At 36.7% G+C, this 20205-nt stretch overlaps 1 protein-coding gene across 2 annotated transcripts; it reads right to left on the bottom strand.

The window, feature by feature from the left end:
* Positions 1-1181: 1181 nt before the first annotated feature.
* Positions 1182-18519, bottom strand: pkp3b (plakophilin 3b). 2 transcript variants are annotated; one of them, XM_056247941.1, is made up of 14 exons: positions 18383-18519; positions 17565-17712; positions 13292-13386; positions 11994-12631; positions 11157-11280; positions 9036-9240; positions 7457-7631; positions 6754-6871; positions 6386-6550; positions 5328-5507; positions 4908-5061; positions 4244-4439; positions 2798-2885; positions 1182-1512 (listed from the first exon to the last, which is right to left on the bottom strand). In XM_056247941.1, the coding sequence occupies exons 1-14, from the start codon at positions 18407-18409 to the stop codon at positions 1471-1473; spliced, it is 2355 nt and encodes a 784-aa protein (XP_056103916.1). In that variant the 5' UTR covers positions 18410-18519; the 3' UTR covers positions 1182-1470. The 2 variants fall into 2 exon arrangements, with proteins under 2 accessions (XP_056103916.1, XP_056103915.1); XM_056247940.1 differs by lacking the exon at positions 18383-18519 and having other exon boundaries at positions 17565-18000.
* Between the last annotated feature and the right edge of the window lie 1686 nt (positions 18520-20205).

Here is a 20205-nt window from a genome sequence, read left to right as displayed (position 1 = left end):
AACTGTCTTGGATTTTACTTCTATTTTTGAAAAAAACAAACATATTTGCTTTGTCTTTAGTGTTTAGAGAGTAAACAGTTAGAACCATTTCTCTGGGCAGAAGATTTTTTAAAAACAAACATTGCACTCTGCTCATCTCCCTCTCTTCCTCCAGTTAGGCCAAAGCTCTTTTTCAGCATTTTACAATTCCGTCTTTATATTGAAGAGAGAGCTGTGTTTGGTCAGTGGTTGCTCAGCATGTTCCCATGCACTCAACTAAAGGCCACAACAATTGTACACTCACTGACCCATAATGCATTCTAACCTATCAGTCATTAGCCTCAAGAAACCTACCCCCGAAAAAGAAAGGAAAATAGTTGAACATGTATTTCACAAGGCTTTTTGTGTCAGTTCCTTTTCTGGAGAGTGTATACTGTTCAACATTCATGACCCTCTTTATTCATAATAACCTTCAGAACCATTTTGATTGTGCGTTGGGAGATGAAGTACATTAAATCACACAAAACTAAAAGCCAATCAGTTCATGTGTTAAATTTGGGTGATAATAATAATAATTTTGATTGACATCAAACTTGAAAAAAAAATATTTTTTCAAGATAATATGTAATATCAAAATTATTTGTGTTTCCTGTTTAATCTTACAATCCTCTGGAAATTATGATACAAATGTTTAAAGTTGCATTTCTATCTGTTTCCAAAGGCAATGGGTGTGTATTTGTGCTTTCAGAGTAAGGCTTTAACAAGATACTTTGCTTCAAAGGTTTATTTCATGTGCGATGTCATTTGTAAGCTCATTTGCACTCAAAATCCAAGGCTATTATATAGCTGTAACAAGTTACCACAAAAGCCTGCAGCAATGTTACATGAAAAGCAAAAATTGCTAATATTTATTGCAAAGCCAGCTAATCTGTTTCTTTAGTTGTAAACAACTACAACATTTTAGTTCACAGTCCACTTCAGTCTATCTTGCTCAGTCTGTGAACTATGAATCTGTGTGAATATATATAAATTCAACTTCAAACCTATGTTAAAAAAAAACAGGTCTGATGAAGATGAATTAGTCTTTGACTTTGACTTGACGTGTTGCCGCAGTATGTAATGGAACTAATAATTGTTAATGTCTTCTCGCAAACAGGCTTGGGGTTTATGACACACACACACACACACACACACACACACACACACACACACACACACACAAGCATCTCAGCCTGTCTGTTAGACTAAGTGCTCCGCAAGCCTTCCTCAACATCTCTGGCATGTTGTAATACTTTAAGGGTGCTGTTAACTAAAATTTATACTCTAGTCACTAGTGAAAACTTTAGAATTCACTCTCTCCGCTACAGGTCACAAAATGTGTGTGTTTGAGATAAACAGGCTGGTTGCATTCACTTTGGTGGTAACGTAAAATCCCATTGATGTTAAATGCCATCTTGCCCACTGAGTTTAGCATCGAGTCATGGACACAGATTACATGGCCGCATCAGTGAAATCTCGTCTTGTGAACCCTTTCTGTAAAATTGAAAACAGAAAAAGAGAAATTAATTCTTAATTAGTAGTATATAATAGTCTTAATGTAAAAGATAATTGTCATATGAAGAAATATATTGGTATATTATATCTAGATGATGGAAAGGAAAGAAAGTTGCCCCAAACTTTGATCAAAAAGGAACTTATTGCATTCCACTGTCACATTCCACATGGACCACTGATCTGACCGACGCCATTTTGAACACCACAGACAACAGACTTTAAAACTAGTCTAAGCCTCGGACGGTAAGTCCATGGACCGCCCACAGTCCATTTACTGACCATTTGATGCACACTGCCCATAAAAATGGCAAGAGCTGGTGAAATATGGCCTCTTTAGAAACAAAGTACTGGCCTCTAACAATGAGCGCTTCTGAAGAAGAATAAATCACTGGATTGTACACTTTGTGAGGAACTTGGCATTCAAAAGTTTAGTTTGGGCCACTACTAGATATCTATGAGGAGAACTGTATCTCACTTAGTTGTCTGCATTAGCCCACATGTTTAAACAAAATCTGTACTTGTATTCTGATCACAATTGACACAAATTTGAGTCGTTGTTTTCTGTACATTAATTCACCAACTTATTATTGTTATATTCATTTTAGATTTGGATATCATGCTGTACTTTTACAAGAACGTAGGGTTGGTCAGTCACATATAAGTCAGACAGTGTCTTGATGCCAGAGATATAACCTGACTGATACGGCCTTCAGCTCGAGTGTTAAATTGTTGCTTTTGTCAGCAGTTTTTGGTAGTGTGCTTTGCTTGCCATCCTTCCTGAGTAAATTCATTTTGTTGTAAATATTCAGCGATATAATGTAAGACATGAGAAAAGAAAAAAACAAACAGAAAAGACAATATATTTTCTTTAATTAAAGTCAAGTCTGGTAATCAGTAACAGGTTGTGGGTAAATATTATTCCAGTTCAGTTATATAACTGACTAACACAGCTGATATCACATAGGAGAGCACAGTAATGAGCAATTAGACAGCTTTACAGTATCCTTAAGGAGCTATTCACACACTGTAACCGCCCATATTTATTGATTTGACATAATAAAATAACTGACCATTGGCCAAGCAGGCTGATACTCAGTAAGCAAATGCACACAATACCCATCAGTGCAAAGTCTGTATAAAGTAAGGTATCCATTTTCATATCAGATTACAGAGAACAGGCCTTTTGTCGCACGCCTACTACTGACAACTCTGAACAGTAACACATTCATTTGTGCTTTCAGCTGGGTTTTATACTGAGACTCACCTGTTTGTAGTCTTTGTGAAGTTTGCTGTACTGAAACATGTTGGACAGAACCGTGGAGGCGGCCCTAGCTGCTTTCAGCTTCCCAGGACTGAGACAGAATAAGAAGGGAGAAACATGAGAAGCAATGCTGGGACATTGTACTCTTAATTAAACAGCTAAATAATGAAACAGCATGTAGGCTATATTACAAAAGTAGTGCTGTGAGAGCTGGTAGGTGAGGTCCAATATAAATGGGTCATTTAGAGTGCCTGAAAAAATGATTTCTTATCATATCAGTTGGGTTACCGGTACATCTGAACTTTAAAGAAATCATGCTTTCTTACCTTAGCTCTAAAGTAATAGGACTGTAAGCACCATAAACATTGGGGGACCACCACTTTTGTTTTTGAAGGTCAATTCTGACACATTCTGAATATGTGATTAGTAATTACAAAGTTTATCGTTGCTAACCTTAAGCTTAATCCTAAAATGCCACAATTATTTCAACCCCATCACAGTAAATTTACCAATCATAAACAGTGTAGCTTGTATTATATGGCACATTTTAGCTGGAATTTTTTTTTTTTTTAGTCTTTTCCCTACAAACTAAAGCATTTACATTAGTGACAAGCTCTTCAAAGAAGGTACACTATCTATTAAAAGTATTTAAAAGGGGTTGGTAAGATTTTTTTTTATGTTTATGAAATTAGTCTCTTATGCTCACCAAGACTGCATTCACACGTACATGAAATCGGATGTAGTAATTTAGGCGTATTTGCCGTGCTGTCCGAGAGAGGGCTCCGAGCTCGAAATTTGGCCCGAACCCAGAGTACTCCCCCTTTTACTGGGATAGAAACCAGCTGAGAGTGAGGTGATGGGGTGGTGGAGGGATGCTGTGAAACTGTCATGGGACAGAGGTGAGGGACTTTCTTGTGCTGATTGGTTGATTACCTGAACGTGCTCCTCCCGAACTTTGTTACATAAAACTTCATTCATGTATTGAATGAAAATGTATTACAAATTAAAATACATCGTTTTTTATTCGAATATATTTTAAAATGTAATTTATTCCTGTCATGACATTTTCAGCATCATTACTCCAGTCTTCAGTGTCACATGATCCGTCAGAAATCATTCTAATATGCCGATTTGCTGCTCAAGACACATCTATTATTATTATCAATGTTTCTTAATACTTTTGTGGAAACTGTGATACATTTTGTTCAGGATTCTTTGATAAATAGAAAGATCAAAAGAACAGCATTTATTTGAAATATAAATATTTTGTACCATTATAGATGTATTTATTGTCACATTTGATCAATTTAATGCATCCTTCCTGAATAAAACCTTCACTTTTTTTAGTTCAGAAAAAAAGAGAAATTATGTTTTTGGTTTTCATCTGAAACACTGACAATATTAAAGAATGAAGTAAAGCTTTCGTAAATAGCATTGCAACTGTTTCACCTGTTGTCATGAGATGTCTTAATGCTGACCAGCTTGGGTAGTCCATCAAAGTAAGTGATATCTCTTGCAGCTAGAGAGCTTCCTGTAACCAGATTGTTGAGAACCCCACAGATGTTGACCACCACGTCACTGGAAGGTTCTTTCTGATGCCCATCACTTGGGAGTTTGTTCACCAGAATATTCACCACTTTGGTAGCTATGAATAGGAAGCAAAAACAAATTTAGCTGGAATTACACAAACAAAAAAGAGTGAAAGAGTGATTGATGTACGTGTAGTTGGATGAAGGAGGCGCCCTGTGGCCCAGCGGGGGTGGATTATAGTGAAGCAGAGAGCTGAGGTCAGGGTGGGGAAGAATGGGCGGCAGTTCAGCGGATATTGGGAATGATACAAGTATGAGTCTGATGGGAACTGAAAAGAATGTGTGGGAGTAAAAATGTGTAAGTAATCGGTCTAAGGTGGGGGTGAACAATGGGCAGTGAGAATGGAAGTTTAGTAGTTATCAGAGTGTTTTTTTTATAGTTATCGGCTTGGGCAATAACGTTATGTAGGTTTGAACTGATCTAGACATTTTCTTTGCCAGAATGTTGAAATCTTGGCAGGGGTGTTTTACACATTGAAACGTAATTAAAGACAGAGAGCTGGGACAGAAAGTCATTCCCTAACCCATATCAGCTTTGTTTTTGCAGTGTCGGGAGAGGTTCCTCAGCAGACCCGTGAGAGAACGGAGCTCAGCATCTGTGGGGCTTCGCAACAGGTCAAGAATCACCGGCAACATCCGCTCCTGCTCCAGCGCCACACGACTCAACACAGAGGCCCACTAAGAGAGAACAAAGGAAAATGGTGAGTGAAGGAAAACAATTAGTTAGACGTCCAGACAGATAAAACACAAAGAAACATAGGGGGATGGTGAGAAATTAGAGCAATGGAAAAACAAAGATAAGGGAACCTACAGATGGAATAAGTAGGAGAGTTGAAGAACACGCTGACCTTTACAATTAACACTAAAAGCGATACAAAGTGACAGATGCAGCTACAAAAGAGATTATGATATGGAATATGATCACGTCAGGTCTGGTATCTCACCCTGCTGTCGCCCGCTGTGATGTTCTGCAGGGCTCCCGCTGCTGCCTCACGTGTGGCTGTGCTTGACTCGCAGCTCTGCAGGATGCGGTTGTACAGACCGACTATCTGAGGGTGCCACAGCCACTCTGCTCCTTTAGGGACTCTTGCCACTTCAGAGAAGGTGGACAGCTCTTGATTCCTCTAAAGAGACACATTATAAACTCATTAAAGACAGACAGCAGGGAGTCTACTAGATGAACTATAATAACACTTTCAGCACACTGCTGAGAGCACAGAACCACACTAATGTTCAACAGTCAGTGAGATTTTCTTTTTGAAAGAAATGAATACTTTTATTCAGTAAGGATGCATTAAATTGATCGAAGAGTGACAGTAAAGACTTTTACATTGATGCTAAATAAATTTATCTGAACTTTCTAATCCTGAAAAAAAAAAGTATTACGTTTCCACAAAAATGCAGCACAACCATTCAAAAGTTTTGGGTCAATGCGATTTTTTCTTCTTTTTTTTTTTTCTTTTTTGAAAGAGAAAAAATAATACTTTTATTCATCAAGTAAATAATTAAATTAAACAAATGTGACAGTAAGGACATTTATAAATGATGTTTAAAAAGATTTCTATTTCAAATAAATGCTGTTCTTTTGAACTTTCTATTGATCAAAGTATCTTGAAATGTTTCACCAAATCAGCATATTAGAATGATTTCTGTAGGATCATGTGACACTGAAGACTGGAGTAATCATGCTGAAAATCCAGCTTTGACATCACATGAATAAATGTAAAATTAATTATTTTAAATAATTTAAAAGGTTATTTTAAATTAAATGTAAAATATTTCACATTATAATTTTTTTTACAGTATTTCTCATCAAATAAATGAAGCCTTGATGATCATAAGAGACTTCTTCTGACCACAAACTTTGAACAATAGTATTTATTATTATCACTATACTGTATTTTCAAATAAATAATCATATATGAATAATATAAAATAGCTAATTTGTGAGGAGAATAATATTGCTTATACATATAAAAGCCAGAGTGGAAGAGTGACTGACATCTTTTGCTTTCTTGCTCTGCGGTGTGAAGCAGCCGATGGGGTCATTGTGTCGCACGTCCTGTGCTCGAGTGGGTCCTTCCAAACGCATCTGAACTGAAGCAGGGATCTCAGAGTACAGCTGGTACGACAGGTTGCGCAGGACACATACACAGTTTTCTACACCCTAGAGACACAGAGGTACAGAATTAGGATTTCAAATGGTTTTGGAAATAATGTTGTAGATTACAGCAACTGATGTTATTAACAATAGTTTTCTAATTGCCACCTGAAAATGGTTTTCACTTTGTAAATAATGGCAAACTCACACAGGCTCAAGGCTAGCATATTAGCAAGCACAAAACTTGAATGTTGATTCTCAGGTCTGACCTTGTCCTCTCCTTTCCCCTCCTGTATGGAGTTTTCGATGTATCCGACCAGAGAGTCTACCAGCCCCCGAGATTCCCGCATCTGCTGCCTGGTTCTTTCATTCACTGAGCTCAGGTTCCTTTCAATACATATAAATGGGTGATGTTAACATGCCAAGATGTTTTTTTTTTTCATGCATTTGTCTTTAAATATTTAAATCAGGTCTATAACTCTTTCCAGCTGGAAATCTGATACTTTGTATACTCTTTGTCTGGTGTCTTTTACAAACTTGCAAACTACACAGTAGCAACCAGCCATAAACATTCATAGTTGTGATTGTCACCCAGTAAAAGCATATGAGTGATAGTGTGTACAGCATGTCAGTGCATCAGTGTCAGAATTATTTATTTATTTTTAAGTAAAAGGTTCAAGAAATAATGCAAATAGTACCTGACATAACAGACAATATCAGGTCTAGCCTTATAATATGATATTATGAAATATACAATATATAATTTCATGTAATATATTTTTTTATGTTAAAATAGAGGCATTCATTATGGATACATTTTACAACCCCAGGTTTTAAATATCGTGGGCTTGTTACAACATTGGTTGACATTTTTGCCCCATGCTCTGGTTCATTTTTGACCATGCTGTGCATTGGTATTAGAACATGAATGCTTTTAAATGCAGGCATGTACAGTATATGTGATGGCTGTACCTGAGGCAGCCTGTGGTGTTGTAGAATATATCTGACTCAGACGCGCTCTGTTGAATGACACCAGCATCTCCTCCTCCAGATAGAGGCACCAGCACTCTCTCCGTCAGCTCAGACAAACTCTCTCTGGCCAGTCTCTCCTTCAGACTGTCTTTAGAAGACAGGTTCCACAAAATGCCTACAGAAGAGACACTCACAATTTAGCTTTTTACTTATAAATATAACATACATTCGCACATCCTGAAGGAGTATAACAACTAATACATTATATTTAAGTTATATCACATTTTTTTTTTTATCTCATCTTTCATTACAGTATACTTTGTATGAACTCACATATGTGTTGCATCCCAAAAAATGATTTAAATAAAAATGTTCCACCTAAGCCATTTATGTGGATTTTTATCATTCAGACTACATAAAACTTAATGGCAAAGTTTGTTCAGCTCTGCAAAATAAGAAGATTGTTTAATAAGAGAAGACATTTCTTTAAAGGGATAATATCATCAAAATATTTTTTTGTTGATCTTCTGAATTAAATTATCTAATGAGCTATGTAAAAAACGAATTAACTGACATGTAGGGATGAATATATTAACACTTGACTGCCTAGTTTTACAAAAAAAAATGCATAATTGACACAACTACACATATTATAAGAAATAGTTTGGTAGAAATAGTAATAAAATTAGTTTAGGGTTTAATTCTCACTATTAACTAGTTGCTTATTAGCATGCATATTACTAGGATATTGACTGTTTTTAGTACTTATAAAGCACATATTAATGCCTCATTCTGCATGACCATATTCTACATCCCTCAATCCATTCCTACCCAATACCTAAACTTAACAACTACCTTACTAACTATTAATAAGCAATAATTAGGAGTTTATTGGGGCAAAAGTCGTAGTTAATAATTAGTTCATATTGAGAATTGGACCATAATCTAAAGTGTGACCTAAAATTAATTTTGAAAACAAAACAGTTAGAGTCTAAATTCTCAAATGTATAAAACTGCCCATTGGGAGATGTTTAGTACACAGATCACTAAGCTGCTAGTGTCTTGTGAGGTTTTAAACACATCACAGATAAGAGTACAAGTCATAAAATGTCACTAAGAGATCTGGCAACCCTGAGTCCAGCAGGAAAGAATGTCAAGGATTGTTTACTAAGTGAGTGTGAGTGTGTGAGGGGGTGGGGGTGATAGCAGAGCTCACAAAGCACAAAGGCCTCTGGGAGTCTACTTCCCACTGCCTCTGAGACTTGGAGTGATTCCAGGTAACAGCCACAACTTTTCTTTTCTGCTCTCTCTCTGTTTCTTTGAATATGCTCACTGCTTAACTTAACTCTCCACCTGTCTGCACTGACAAATCGGCTCCAAGTTGTCATCTAAAAATCACTAGACCTTACTGATGTAGAGGACTTTTGTACTCAATCAGTACTGATAAACTACTAAATACACCGGACTTCTAGCTAAGATATGAGTGCCACTGTTTATTTCCAAAGTGAAGTTCATAGTCCAAAACATTTGCCCTGCTCTGGGAAGAAAAGAAAAAAAACACTCACTCAAACATGTGTACCTGTGATATTTTTGCGTAGTTCATCATCTGGTTCTCTTAAAGCTCCAACTAGTTTGCTAATGCCACCAGCTTCGATAAGGGCTGTCTTGTTGTCCATATTCTCATAGATGAGGTTGCGTGTAGCACCTGTTGCATAGCGCTGGACCTCCTGGTTCTCACTGCTGAACAGCTGTACTAATGCTGAAATGCCCTTCAAACTGCGCACCTGTGCGAGAATAAAAACATCTAGTTTAGTTCGGCGAGAAAGAAAAATAATTTTTTAATCAGTTCATTACTTATATTGATTCCTAAATGATCCCAGGTCTCTGAATCCCATTTCTGTGCTTCACACTTAACAGACAAAAATAGTTAATCTATTCAACAACACTTTTTGAGCCCAACATGGCAACCTGCTCGGACATCTGTCTATGTTTTGCCATGATGTGCTCTCAGGCGGAATGTTCTGCTCCCTGAGGTTCAGGATAAAGATTAAGGACAGGGTGAAGGTATTCTCTCCATCTGGCTTGAGTATAAAATATAACAATAGTGAAGAAAAAGCAGCTTAGCCTAGAGCTTGACCATGCTCAATCAGCTATACAAATACATATTTTGCTGACATCTAAGATTTGACATTTTTTTAGCCAAACTTTACACAATTTACTTTTTTTATTCAAAGTCAAAGTTTATTTATAAAGCACTTCTTTTAAAAAGCAAGTGTTTAACAAAGTGCTGTACACGTATATCCTATATCAATGATACAAACAATCAACAGCACAAAAATAAAAGCAATAAAACAACTCTCACATAGCGTCAAATATAGTAATAGGTTTTAAGACTAGATTTAAAAACAGCAAGTGTTTGAGCCTGTCTGATGTACAGGGGCAAATTGTTCCAAAGCTTCGGTCCTGCTACTGCAAATGCTCTTTCGCCCCTGCTCTTCAGCTTTCCCCGTGGGACAACTAAAAGCAAATGGTCAGCAGACCTAAGCGCTCTTGACGGAGCATACTGCTTGATCAGTTCAGACAGATACTTAGGTGCAAGACCATTAAGAGATTTGAAATCAAACAAACATCAAAATCTTAAAATTAATCCTAAAATGGACAGGCAACCAGTGAAGAGAGGAGAGAACAGGGGTAATGTGTTCCCGCTTTCGTGTACCCGTCAACAGGCGAGCTGCTGCATTCTATTTTTTTTTTAAAGCTGTCCCATTGATTTATTTTTTTCCCTTTGAACATGGTTTATTTTATAGACTTTAAAAGGGATTTTGTAATTTTGTATGGAATAATTCTTATTTTTTTAAATAATTGCGAGATATTGACTTTTTTTCTCAGAATTGCAAGTTATATTCGTGGAATTGAAAGAAATAAAGTCAGAATTGTGAGGTATAAACTCGCAATTGCTAGTTTATATTTAGCAATTCTGATTTTATTCCTCGCAGTTGTGAGTTTATATCTCACAATCAGATTTTTTTTCTCAGAATTGTGAGTTATAATCTTGGAATAGTGAGAAATAAAGTAACATTTTGAAATAAAATCAGAGTCGCAATTACATTTTTATTTTTTATTCTGTGTTGGAAACAAGCTTCGGTAATTTTGTCTACTCGACCACTCAACAGACAAATCATCCAACTACTTGGGGGGAGTTTGCACCCGTGCTATTTTTTAAATGACGTGTTATTGTACTTATGTATCAGTCTTTTGTCACTGATCATGTCTGTTCCTTCAGTGTCTCGCGGCATGAACTTTGCACTTTTTTTTAAGACTGAGTATAGTTCAAAACAGTTCGCCTTTCAAAAACACGTCACTAGACCCCAGCATTCTGTTCCTGTCGGATGCACTTCATCTGGCTGTTTTTGAAAGGAAGAATACATCCTGTGTGTACGCCCTCTAATCTTGTCCAAACAGAGCTCTGTTGCTGCCCTGGACTAAAGTACAACACAAGCTAATTCTGCCCTGGTTGGAGTCCAAGGTACCAGAAATTTTGACACTGTAAATAATCACAAAATTTGAATTACGATCTCACTTTGTTGTTGATTGAAGTCAAAATTTTCCTTAGTTCTTCCATCGTATGTGTTATTTCCATTGTGTCCATTGTTTCACATGGTTATTGCTGAACTAATATAATGTTTGTTTTAGTTTTTACCATGGTCTTGGCTTCATTGCTGTGGTAACACTGATGCTGTATGTAGGCTGCTCCCAACATCTGCATTGCAACGTCAGTGGAAGAGAGGTAACTGACTGCTGTGGCCATGTCCAGGTTATGGATTCTGCTCATTCACACAAACAAAATGGAAAGATATATAAAAAATATAATATACTTAAAACAAGTCATACATTAATATGTTTAAACAAAAACATAATATTTAATATATAAGTCTAATACACTAATATTCAAAAGTTTGGGTAAGTAAGAGTAAGAAACACTCTTATTCAGCAGATGTAGTAAGTTGATCAAAATTGACAGTAGGCTAAAGACATTTACATTGTTACAAAAGATTTATATTTTAAATAAATACTGTTCTTGTGAACTTTCTATTCATCAAAGGATCCTGAAAAAATGTATCACAGTTCCCACAAAAATATTAACTGTTTTCGTGGTCTGTTTTTTTAAAATACATTTAAATAGATGTTAAATTGTAATACTATTTCACAATATTACTGTTTTATCTGTATTTTAATTCAAATAAATGCAGCCTTGGTGAGCATAAGAGACTTTTTCAAAAAATCATAACGGTCCCAAACTTTTAAACGGCCGTGAATGTGTTTAAGATGTATTATTTGATGATGCATCAAGTGTTAAACAAAAGTTGTTATCATGTACACTGCATTGTATGAATGCTTCTATGTTGTATACCTATTAAGCTTGAGTCCTTAATGGCCAAATATATCAAGAATTATGTAGACACAGCATGAGAATACAGCTAAATGGAGATTTACAGCTTTACAGCTTTTTTGTAGTTGAAAGATCATTTTATATTACCCGCCAAGAGCATCCGCGGTTTCATCGGCAAATCCATCATAAACGTCCACACCACGACCAACGCTCTTCATACTATGCACAGACCCTGTTCTCTTCATGGTGCTCTGGTATTGCCCAGCACCCATCAGACTGGTGCCCCCAGTGGACATCTGTTGCCACTGCATTGAGCTGCCGCTCAGCTTTTGCTGCTGTTGCTGCTGCACCTGTCGATTATTTATGCGGTTGATGGTCCGGTGGGAAGGGCCTTTAAACGAATATTGATTAGCCAACTCTGCCTCCCTCCATCCTGTGTTGAAACCGTCCCGTGCCAGGGTCCCACTGAGGGTGCGTTGCCTGTCCACCGCATTGGGTGAAGGGCTGTGGCCATAGGACGGCACCCAATTCGCCACAGGAGATGGCTGCCGTTGCAACGTGAGCCCGGCCATTGCTGCCATCTCCTGCTCAGTCCGATTCAGTGTCCTCGATTCTGATGTTTGCATCTGGTTGTAAGAGCCACTCAGATGTGAATCATCGTGGTACATGTACGGGCGGCCCACTACGGCGGGAATGGGCACACCATGGCTGATTCTGTTCCGTGTGCCCATTTCTACCGCAGAGCGAGAGGAAAATTCCCCTGCGTACTGAGACAGTCGGGGCGTCTGTGTAAAAGCAAGTCATATGAATATCAAAATTATACAAAAGCAACATTTTGTGTCTAATATGAGTGATTAAGTACATGCTAACTCTTCTTGCAGGCTCACTGCTATCTCACAGAAGGAGTAACGTAACGGCCTCCGGTCTACCATTTGGCACATGAGGTCTTGGGTTAGGAATGTTTCAGATGCACTTTGGGCTCTGAGCTCAATTCCGCAGCTTGCTAGAACTGCACTTCACTTTCTAAACACAGCTCCCACAGGAGAACGCAAAATACCGCATCATTGTGTGTGCAGGGTGCAGCCACACAGAGTGTCATTGTCAAGGGATTGTGGACTTGGCAAATTAATCCAATAAAAAACCATTCATCAGTTCCGATCTGATTTTAAGAGTGCTATCAGTGAAAAATGTGGTAAAATGACAGAATTTTACGAAGTAGCTAGCTAACTAGAAAAAACTGGCCACTTGAAATTAACAATGTGATTTCTTAAAGGCTTTAACTCTGTTCTTTTAAAATTGGACCTTGAAATTAAATGGAAGTGTTACCGCAGGGTCTTAATTTGAAATGTTGCAAGGCTAAATCCATTGCTAAAACAAGCTTGAATATTATTGTTTCAAATAAGTGAGGATGCAATTGAAAATGTTGTGAATGTGGTCACACTTACCGCCATTGTCCTGTTGCCATTGTAGATAAGAGACTTGGAACTGAATCCAGGGCTTTTGGATTGGTATCTCACAGTGGATGAGTGGCCATTAAATTCTAGAAAAGAGGACCATTAAGTAAAATGTTAAAACAATGTATGTTCCATACTTTTATGTTCCACAAAATTTTTTTTATTTTTTTTTGGCCATTTTGGAATCCAGATAATTATTTTTGTAGAAACAAGAACAACTCATGAAAACTTTCCAAGTGGCTTTCATTGTGTCACCTGATCTTTGTTCGCCATTCAGCTCTCTGACTTTGTGCTTCAGCAAATTTTAAGAGATCAGATTTCTATCAGTGCTTGGCTTAACCCAGTCTGTTGGAAACAGTGCTGATTAGTTGTTCACATCTAATAGATGTGAAAATGCATTAGGTTTAAGTCTCCAAAACATGCTGAAAGGAAGTTATTTCATGGGTGAGAGGGGAAGTCTGCTATAGCAATCACACCGTAAAAGAATGAAACAGAGGGAAAAGAGGATGACGTCATAGGGTGGTCCTTTGTTTTATTTTCTGTTTTTTGGAGGTACTTCAGTGCTCTATTCTCAATATTTTATTCTTTATTCTCTTTTTCTTTTTCTCTTTCTTTCTTCTGTACACTGACTTTTGTAGACAAACAAAAAAAAAAAACTTGAGTGGTTGATCCCTGTATGAAAGAAAACCTCATGATAAAGCAGTTGGACAGTAAGAAACAGAAACTGTCAACATTCAACAAACCAAAGTGAGTCAGCTATCCATTCCAGTACCACTGGATATAAGGACAAGCAACAAACCCATCAGACTGGGTTCAGAGGAGTGGAATAGCTTCAGTTTGTGTGATGACTGAAAGATGAGGTCAACCATAAGTGCTCCTCCCAGAGGAGAGATGAATTTCAGCCGAAGCCCCATATATGTCAGAGGATGTTGCTCAATAGATGAAAAGATCAGATTGACTTTGGCACATCTTTACAATGTTTTCTGAAGAATAAAAATACTGAACTTATTAGACTAAAGAGTGTTAACCATCTATCTTAATATCTTTATTCAATTCTGCAAGCTAATAAGACTATTATAAGTGCTCCGTTAAGAAGAGCTATTATATTTTGACAATAATAATGCAGAAAATGCTGTGTGATCTGCATTTCCATAATAATTTAAAAGGTTTAAAGATTCTTAATTAGCCTCATTATCACACCCTTCTCCTCAAACTGTCTTATCGTAAAACATTTTCCCATTCAAATGTCTAGCTAATTCCTGTTTCCACTGAAGCTTCTAATCCGTCCGTGGGAAGTCTGACAGGAAATACAAACGTCCAAATTAAAGTCTTGGCAAGAATGTCTAAAGGTTCAAGACCTAACCAAAGCTGTCTTTATCGTGATTAACTGTGACTATACTTTTTTTTTTAAATCAGCATTTCCTTGAACTGGCACTATTTCAGACCTTTGAAGTCCACTGTATTGAGATGGTTCCCGGTAATACAGTAAATACAGAAGTTTATTAAATGATAAATTCCTTCATATTGGGTGGAAGGGAGTGTTTAAGGAAGATTACTTCTAAAATTGAACATCTGTTTTGTTTTAGAGATCCTTGGCATGACATGTATGTCTTTGCTCATCTCCTTCTGTTTTTCAGTGGATTAAGAGTACATTCCGCAACCTTAATTAATTCCTTAATGTTACTGATATGCAGGCTGTATTGATACTTCAACGATGGTGTTGTTGATTTTAAATACATACATTATTAGACTACAGAATTAGTTTTATTACTTTGTTTTCTACAAAAACATTTGCAAAATGTAAAATAAAAATAAAATAAATAAGCACTATAAACTATCACAAAAAAGCAAATCCGCCCCGTGACCACAATGTTTACGAGGGATGTCATGTGCAGGCTGGACCATCTTAAAATGTCCCATTATAAGCCCAAGTGCAATAACAACACAACACAACACATACTAAACTTGAACTTGTTGCTGCTGGAATTGATAAAGTGTGAGATTCTTATTGCACATGCTCAATAAATCACTAGAATGAGTCTGAGGATGATTAAAACCCATGCAATCCCTATATTCCCTGACATCTTGGTTACAAAATCTGAGAAACAGAGCATCAATCTTGATGATAATTTAATAGCAAGCACTGTGCGCCATATTTAGGATAATTGCAAAGCAGCATGTTGTCTGCTGCATGCCAATGAATGCACCTTAAAAACAAGACAACTGTTTTTTCACGGTTACTCTATTCTTCTCTATTCTTCACATCCTCCCATTCAAGTCTCCAGCTAAAATAGCACTGCCCTATATACTGATAAAACACTCTGAATCAAATGGCAGGAAACTCTTCTGCAAAGGATGTGGAAGTGTGACCAAGTGTGCGACAGTCGACAGACCAGGTCAAACTGAGCTCATGTGTAAGCTGACTACAAAAAAAAAAAAAAAAACGGTGTATCTTACAGTAAAAGATAGAAATTACAAATACATAATCCAATGATTTCTTCTGTTGTAGGTCATTCTATACTTGTAGGTCATTCTATACTCTATACATAATTGCGTAAGTCATATTTCAATGTCTTTGGAAAACAAGAAAAAACACAAAATGACTTAGGCAATTATGCTATGAGGCTAACGAAATGTAAAAGATCGAAATTACAAATATATAATCCAATGATTTCTTCTGTTGTAGGTCATTCTATACTTGGGAAAAATCCCTCAAGAACAGCAGCTTGGTCATTCCGTCTTCTTTTCAAAAGGTCACGTCCGAGCTCATTTTTTAACATAAGCCAGATAGGAGCTCTCAGTCACTCGCTGCGATTAGGCTCAACAATAGGGTCAAAGTTTAAATGCCTAACATTCCTCTTGCTAACATGCATCCCAAAGGCAAGAGTTTCTGCCAGATTTAAATGTTACTTAGCAACGTCTTTTCTAGTCATATTAATCAGTCATCACAATTTTAGTGAAATATTAAGTAAGAAATGGACTTTGCTATAATTTGCGTGAGATTGGCTGTATACTTCATCTTTAAGAATGATATACTATAGCTCATTCCTTAGATAGCCTACCTATTCCTGTTAATTTTTTATTTTAAATATAATGTTTGACCTAAGTGCTTCTGTCAAGCATCAGTTTCAGCCACCTTCTTGACAAGAGAGAGTTGCGCTACAGGGCAGTGGGGGTGGAGACTGAGGTTTGCCCTAATTTCTACCTGGCTTTCTAAGCCAGAGAAGAAAGCGATACCTTTCCCACGGGTTACACTTCTCCTCCTCCACAAACATCCACATACACTGCTCACAACGGCTTGCATCTCTAAATCACAAGTGCTGAGTGATCCATTTTACACATTTGCATTTGAATGCCTCTATATATCTTGTCAAGGTTTCATTGTAGAACAATGGGCCGATTTTCCATTCACACAAGCTTATGTAACGTTTACAAGTTTAACTCCATTCTTAGGGCCAATTGACCGTCTAGTTTTCAGGAAAACGTCAGGATATCAGTTGTTCCAAAGTATTTGTGTCCTGTTTTTAGGGGTTCCCAGCAGCCAAACTCAGCCAAACTCAGCAAAACAAAATGAATGAAAATGATCACTCACAAAAGTCAATGTTTTGTCTCTTATTATCCAAGATACAAAGCAACACAACAGGCATGCTGGAGAACCAGTGTGCACACCTGCAGCATATGCAATGACTGTGACCAACACATGGAGATCTACATATATTTGCATACTGATGCAAATCAAATCCTATCCGTCTCTCCCAGAGTCTATGCAGAGCTATTGTGTTCACAAGTTCAGCTATTGTGGGAATGCTGTAAGGTTTTACTTATATTCTGATTGTTTTCTTAAACTACACAATGTATAATAGAATTATTCATATTATAGTATCCATGTTATATTTACATAAACTGGTATGATGAGCCTTGGTGTTTCTGATATAACAAATTAGTTAGAATTTTAAACTATAAAAATATAGAACACACAAAAAAAGAGGAATTCTGGCGAATTTAACATTGGAAAACACCAACATTTTTGTTTTATATTTTATTTATGTCTTTAGAATCATCCTAAATTCACTTAGTAAGTATTAAAAACTGCTATACAGTGTGACTACAGTGCCTACGTAGGCCTATGTTTAAAATTGTACATTGTAGCCTACTAAATGTTTAAGATTTTCCTATGTGAACATTCCAGGGCAGTTCATATGCTATCCGAGTTGTGAAGAGCACAGCACTCCATAAGGGATCATCATCAGCAGGTTTTATTCACCTGTAGAGGCGTTGAGTCGGGATGAGGATGAGGATCTCTCCGCCATGCGCTGCTGGACCTGCTGCTGGACGCGTCTGGCTTTCGATAGGTGATCCTTCCTGGGATGGTCATCGGTCGGGATCGCATATGTAGTGACCGAGGTGCTGGGCTGTAAGGCGGAGAAGAACAGGCCCTCAGTGGCCACAACTGCACTCATCGTGAAGTCCGAAAACTCGCTCGAAAAAGGACACAGTCCAAATAGTTTTTATTTGCGCGTTGAAAAAGATTTTTTTTTTTTTCAAAATCTGAATTTCGTGAGAAAGTAGGCTATATTTCCCCCCACCGCGAATGTTCTTCTAAAAGAATTCCAATATGAAATAAAAGTAATTTGCCCGGAGCGCAGGTCAAATGAACAGCGCTCCGTACACTTGATCTCCAGCTCTACGTGGGCAGCACGCAGCAGTGCGCGCAACTGTCGTCAATAGAGACAGGGAGAGAGTGGCCGGACGGGGGCGGGGCGTCCTCATTCAACATGCTCTCAGCACTGAGATATGCGTTTATCACACAGTTTAGAGTTACAATGGTAATATGAGATCCACCGTGTAGATTCTGTCCTCACCTAAAAGTAGTTTTACCATGTTTTTGACATGGTGCCATGGGCATGTCATGGTTTTCTCTGAGTACTAATGTGCTAAACATTCAGGATAATGGTATTATCTCCGTGTTACAGTGTAATTATACTTTTAATAGGGTTAGGGTTAGGATGAGGGTTTGGTTTAGAGTTAGAATCTAAAACTAATAGCCTACTATAAATAAACATGACAAAAATGATTACTCACCTCCAATACAGAAGACTCTGGTTTCATTGTTTGATAAGTTCCTCCTTCTTATTTATTTGTCTTTTGTTGGTTTTAGAGAACTCAGCCTCACAATATCCTTTTATAAGCAACTCTTGCTCATCTCTCTCTTCTCTTGTTTTTAACTATTCTGTTTAAAGAGGAGTATCTTAAAATGTGTGTTACCCACCCAAATACTGACCTTGCATCATCCCTCCTCCCAGGAACTTTAGTTAATCCTTTAAAAAAAAAAAAAAAATTGGAGGAAAAATGCAGGGTTACACAAAAATATCCCACTTTAAAGGGATAGTTCGGCCCAAAATGATATTTTTGTCATCAATAACTAACCCTCAAGTTGTTCCAGACATGTATGAGTTTCTTTCTTCTGAACACAAAACAAGATATTTTAAAGAATGTTGGTAATCAAACAGTTGACAGCCATTGACTTTCATAGTCATTTTTTTTCCTACTATGGAAGTCAATGACTCCTGTCAACTGTTTGATTACCAACATTCTTTAAAATGTCTTTTTTTTTTAATAAAAAAAAAGATTTTTTTAACTCATACAGGTTTGGAACAACTTGAGGTTATTACAAATCATTTTTCATTTTTGGGTGAACTATCCCTTTAAGGACGAGAGGATGTGAAAACTGTTTAGTCAACAGGCTGAGAGAGATTTCAGGGGGGGGGGGTTTCAGTTCAGTTGGTCTAAATGTGATTATATTCTGTGTATATCAGTGACTCATAACAGTAAAGAATGCATTATTTTGGCTGATTGCTTTATCCACTTACTGAAATGGCCATTGCCTTTTGTTGTAAACAAAGGAAAGCCCCATGGTTCAGTAAGACACACCCAAATGCAGCAGTCCAGGGTGGTCAATATCCCATAAACTGAGAAACTGCTACTAATGACAACTTTGCCGTCTATGTCTGGAGGTAATTGACAAAATAAAGAAATAAAAGTATACTTTTTTTAATTGGATTTGACTGACAATGTATGAGCGAATGCACAAAGCATTCTTGACAAAATATACTAAATTATTTATAATCTTTATTCTTTATATTCTAAATTCTTTAGTAGATCAGTGATAGTAGATTCTTCTTTATATATATATATATATATATATATATATATATATATATATATATATATATATATATATATATATATATATATATATATATATATATATATATATATATAAAAGGGCCATTCCATTAAAAATCACAAATCAGCCAAATTTCAGAAACTTCCCTGGCTCAAATTATTTATTTTGTTAATATTTTTTCTAAAGAAATACAAACATAAATAGTGATGAAAGCCAGTTTTCACATGAGATTTGGAGCCAAATAACAGAGGGGTAAAAAATGACTTTAGAAAGATGGCAGCATGCTTATTTTATTTGATTGTTATTTTTTTTTTTACACAGAGATTGGCTCTAGTAAAATCTATGTTTCATAAATCTATTAATCTTTTAGTAAAAATGTAATTATATTAGTAAAATCTGTTGACTTTAGCAATGTTTGTTGTATTAAATGCCAACGGTGACAGTTCAAAAATGGAAAAAAGCACTTCTTGTGTTTTTTGCCCAAGTTTGCCTGTGAAACTGGGGGATTGTGTTTAAAGAGGAATGTCTGAAGTATCTTGTTTCCCTTAATCAAACAATTACATATGACATTCCTATCTGAGTGCCAAAAATACACTGAAATGGTCAAGTTGATGCACATTAACTTGCTCTCAAAAGTGTATTTATAAGAATATTTGAATTAGTTTCAGAAAAAAAAGTGTTCATTTTAACAGCTTCTGAAGCTACCAAAAGTTAATTT

This window comes from Rhinichthys klamathensis, unplaced genomic scaffold (assembly GCF_029890125.1).
Source record: "Rhinichthys klamathensis goyatoka isolate OS25496 unplaced genomic scaffold, OSU_Roscu_1.1 h1tg000051l_1, whole genome shotgun sequence".
Taxonomy (NCBI): domain Eukaryota; kingdom Metazoa; phylum Chordata; class Actinopteri; order Cypriniformes; family Leuciscidae; genus Rhinichthys; species Rhinichthys klamathensis.
Note: the sequence above shows the minus strand (reverse complement) of the source record. Positions and strands in the feature narration are given on the sequence as shown.

What these genes read in the sequence shown, in the direction of transcription:
- pkp3b (XM_056247940.1), bottom strand. Translation starts at nt 17,760, where the DNA reads ATGAGTGCAGTTGTGGCCACTGAGGGCCTGTTCTTCTCCGCCTTACAG. An exon ending in AGGGGAAAGGAGAGGACAAG is followed by an intron (nt 6,551 to 6,753) that starts GTCAGACCTGAG and finishes CTGTGTCTCTAG; the next exon opens with GGTGTAGAAAACTGTGTATG. An exon ending in TCACAGCGGGCGACAGCAGG is followed by an intron (nt 5,062 to 5,327) that starts GTGAGATACCAG and finishes GTTCTCTCTTAG; the next exon opens with TGGGCCTCTGTGTTGAGTCG.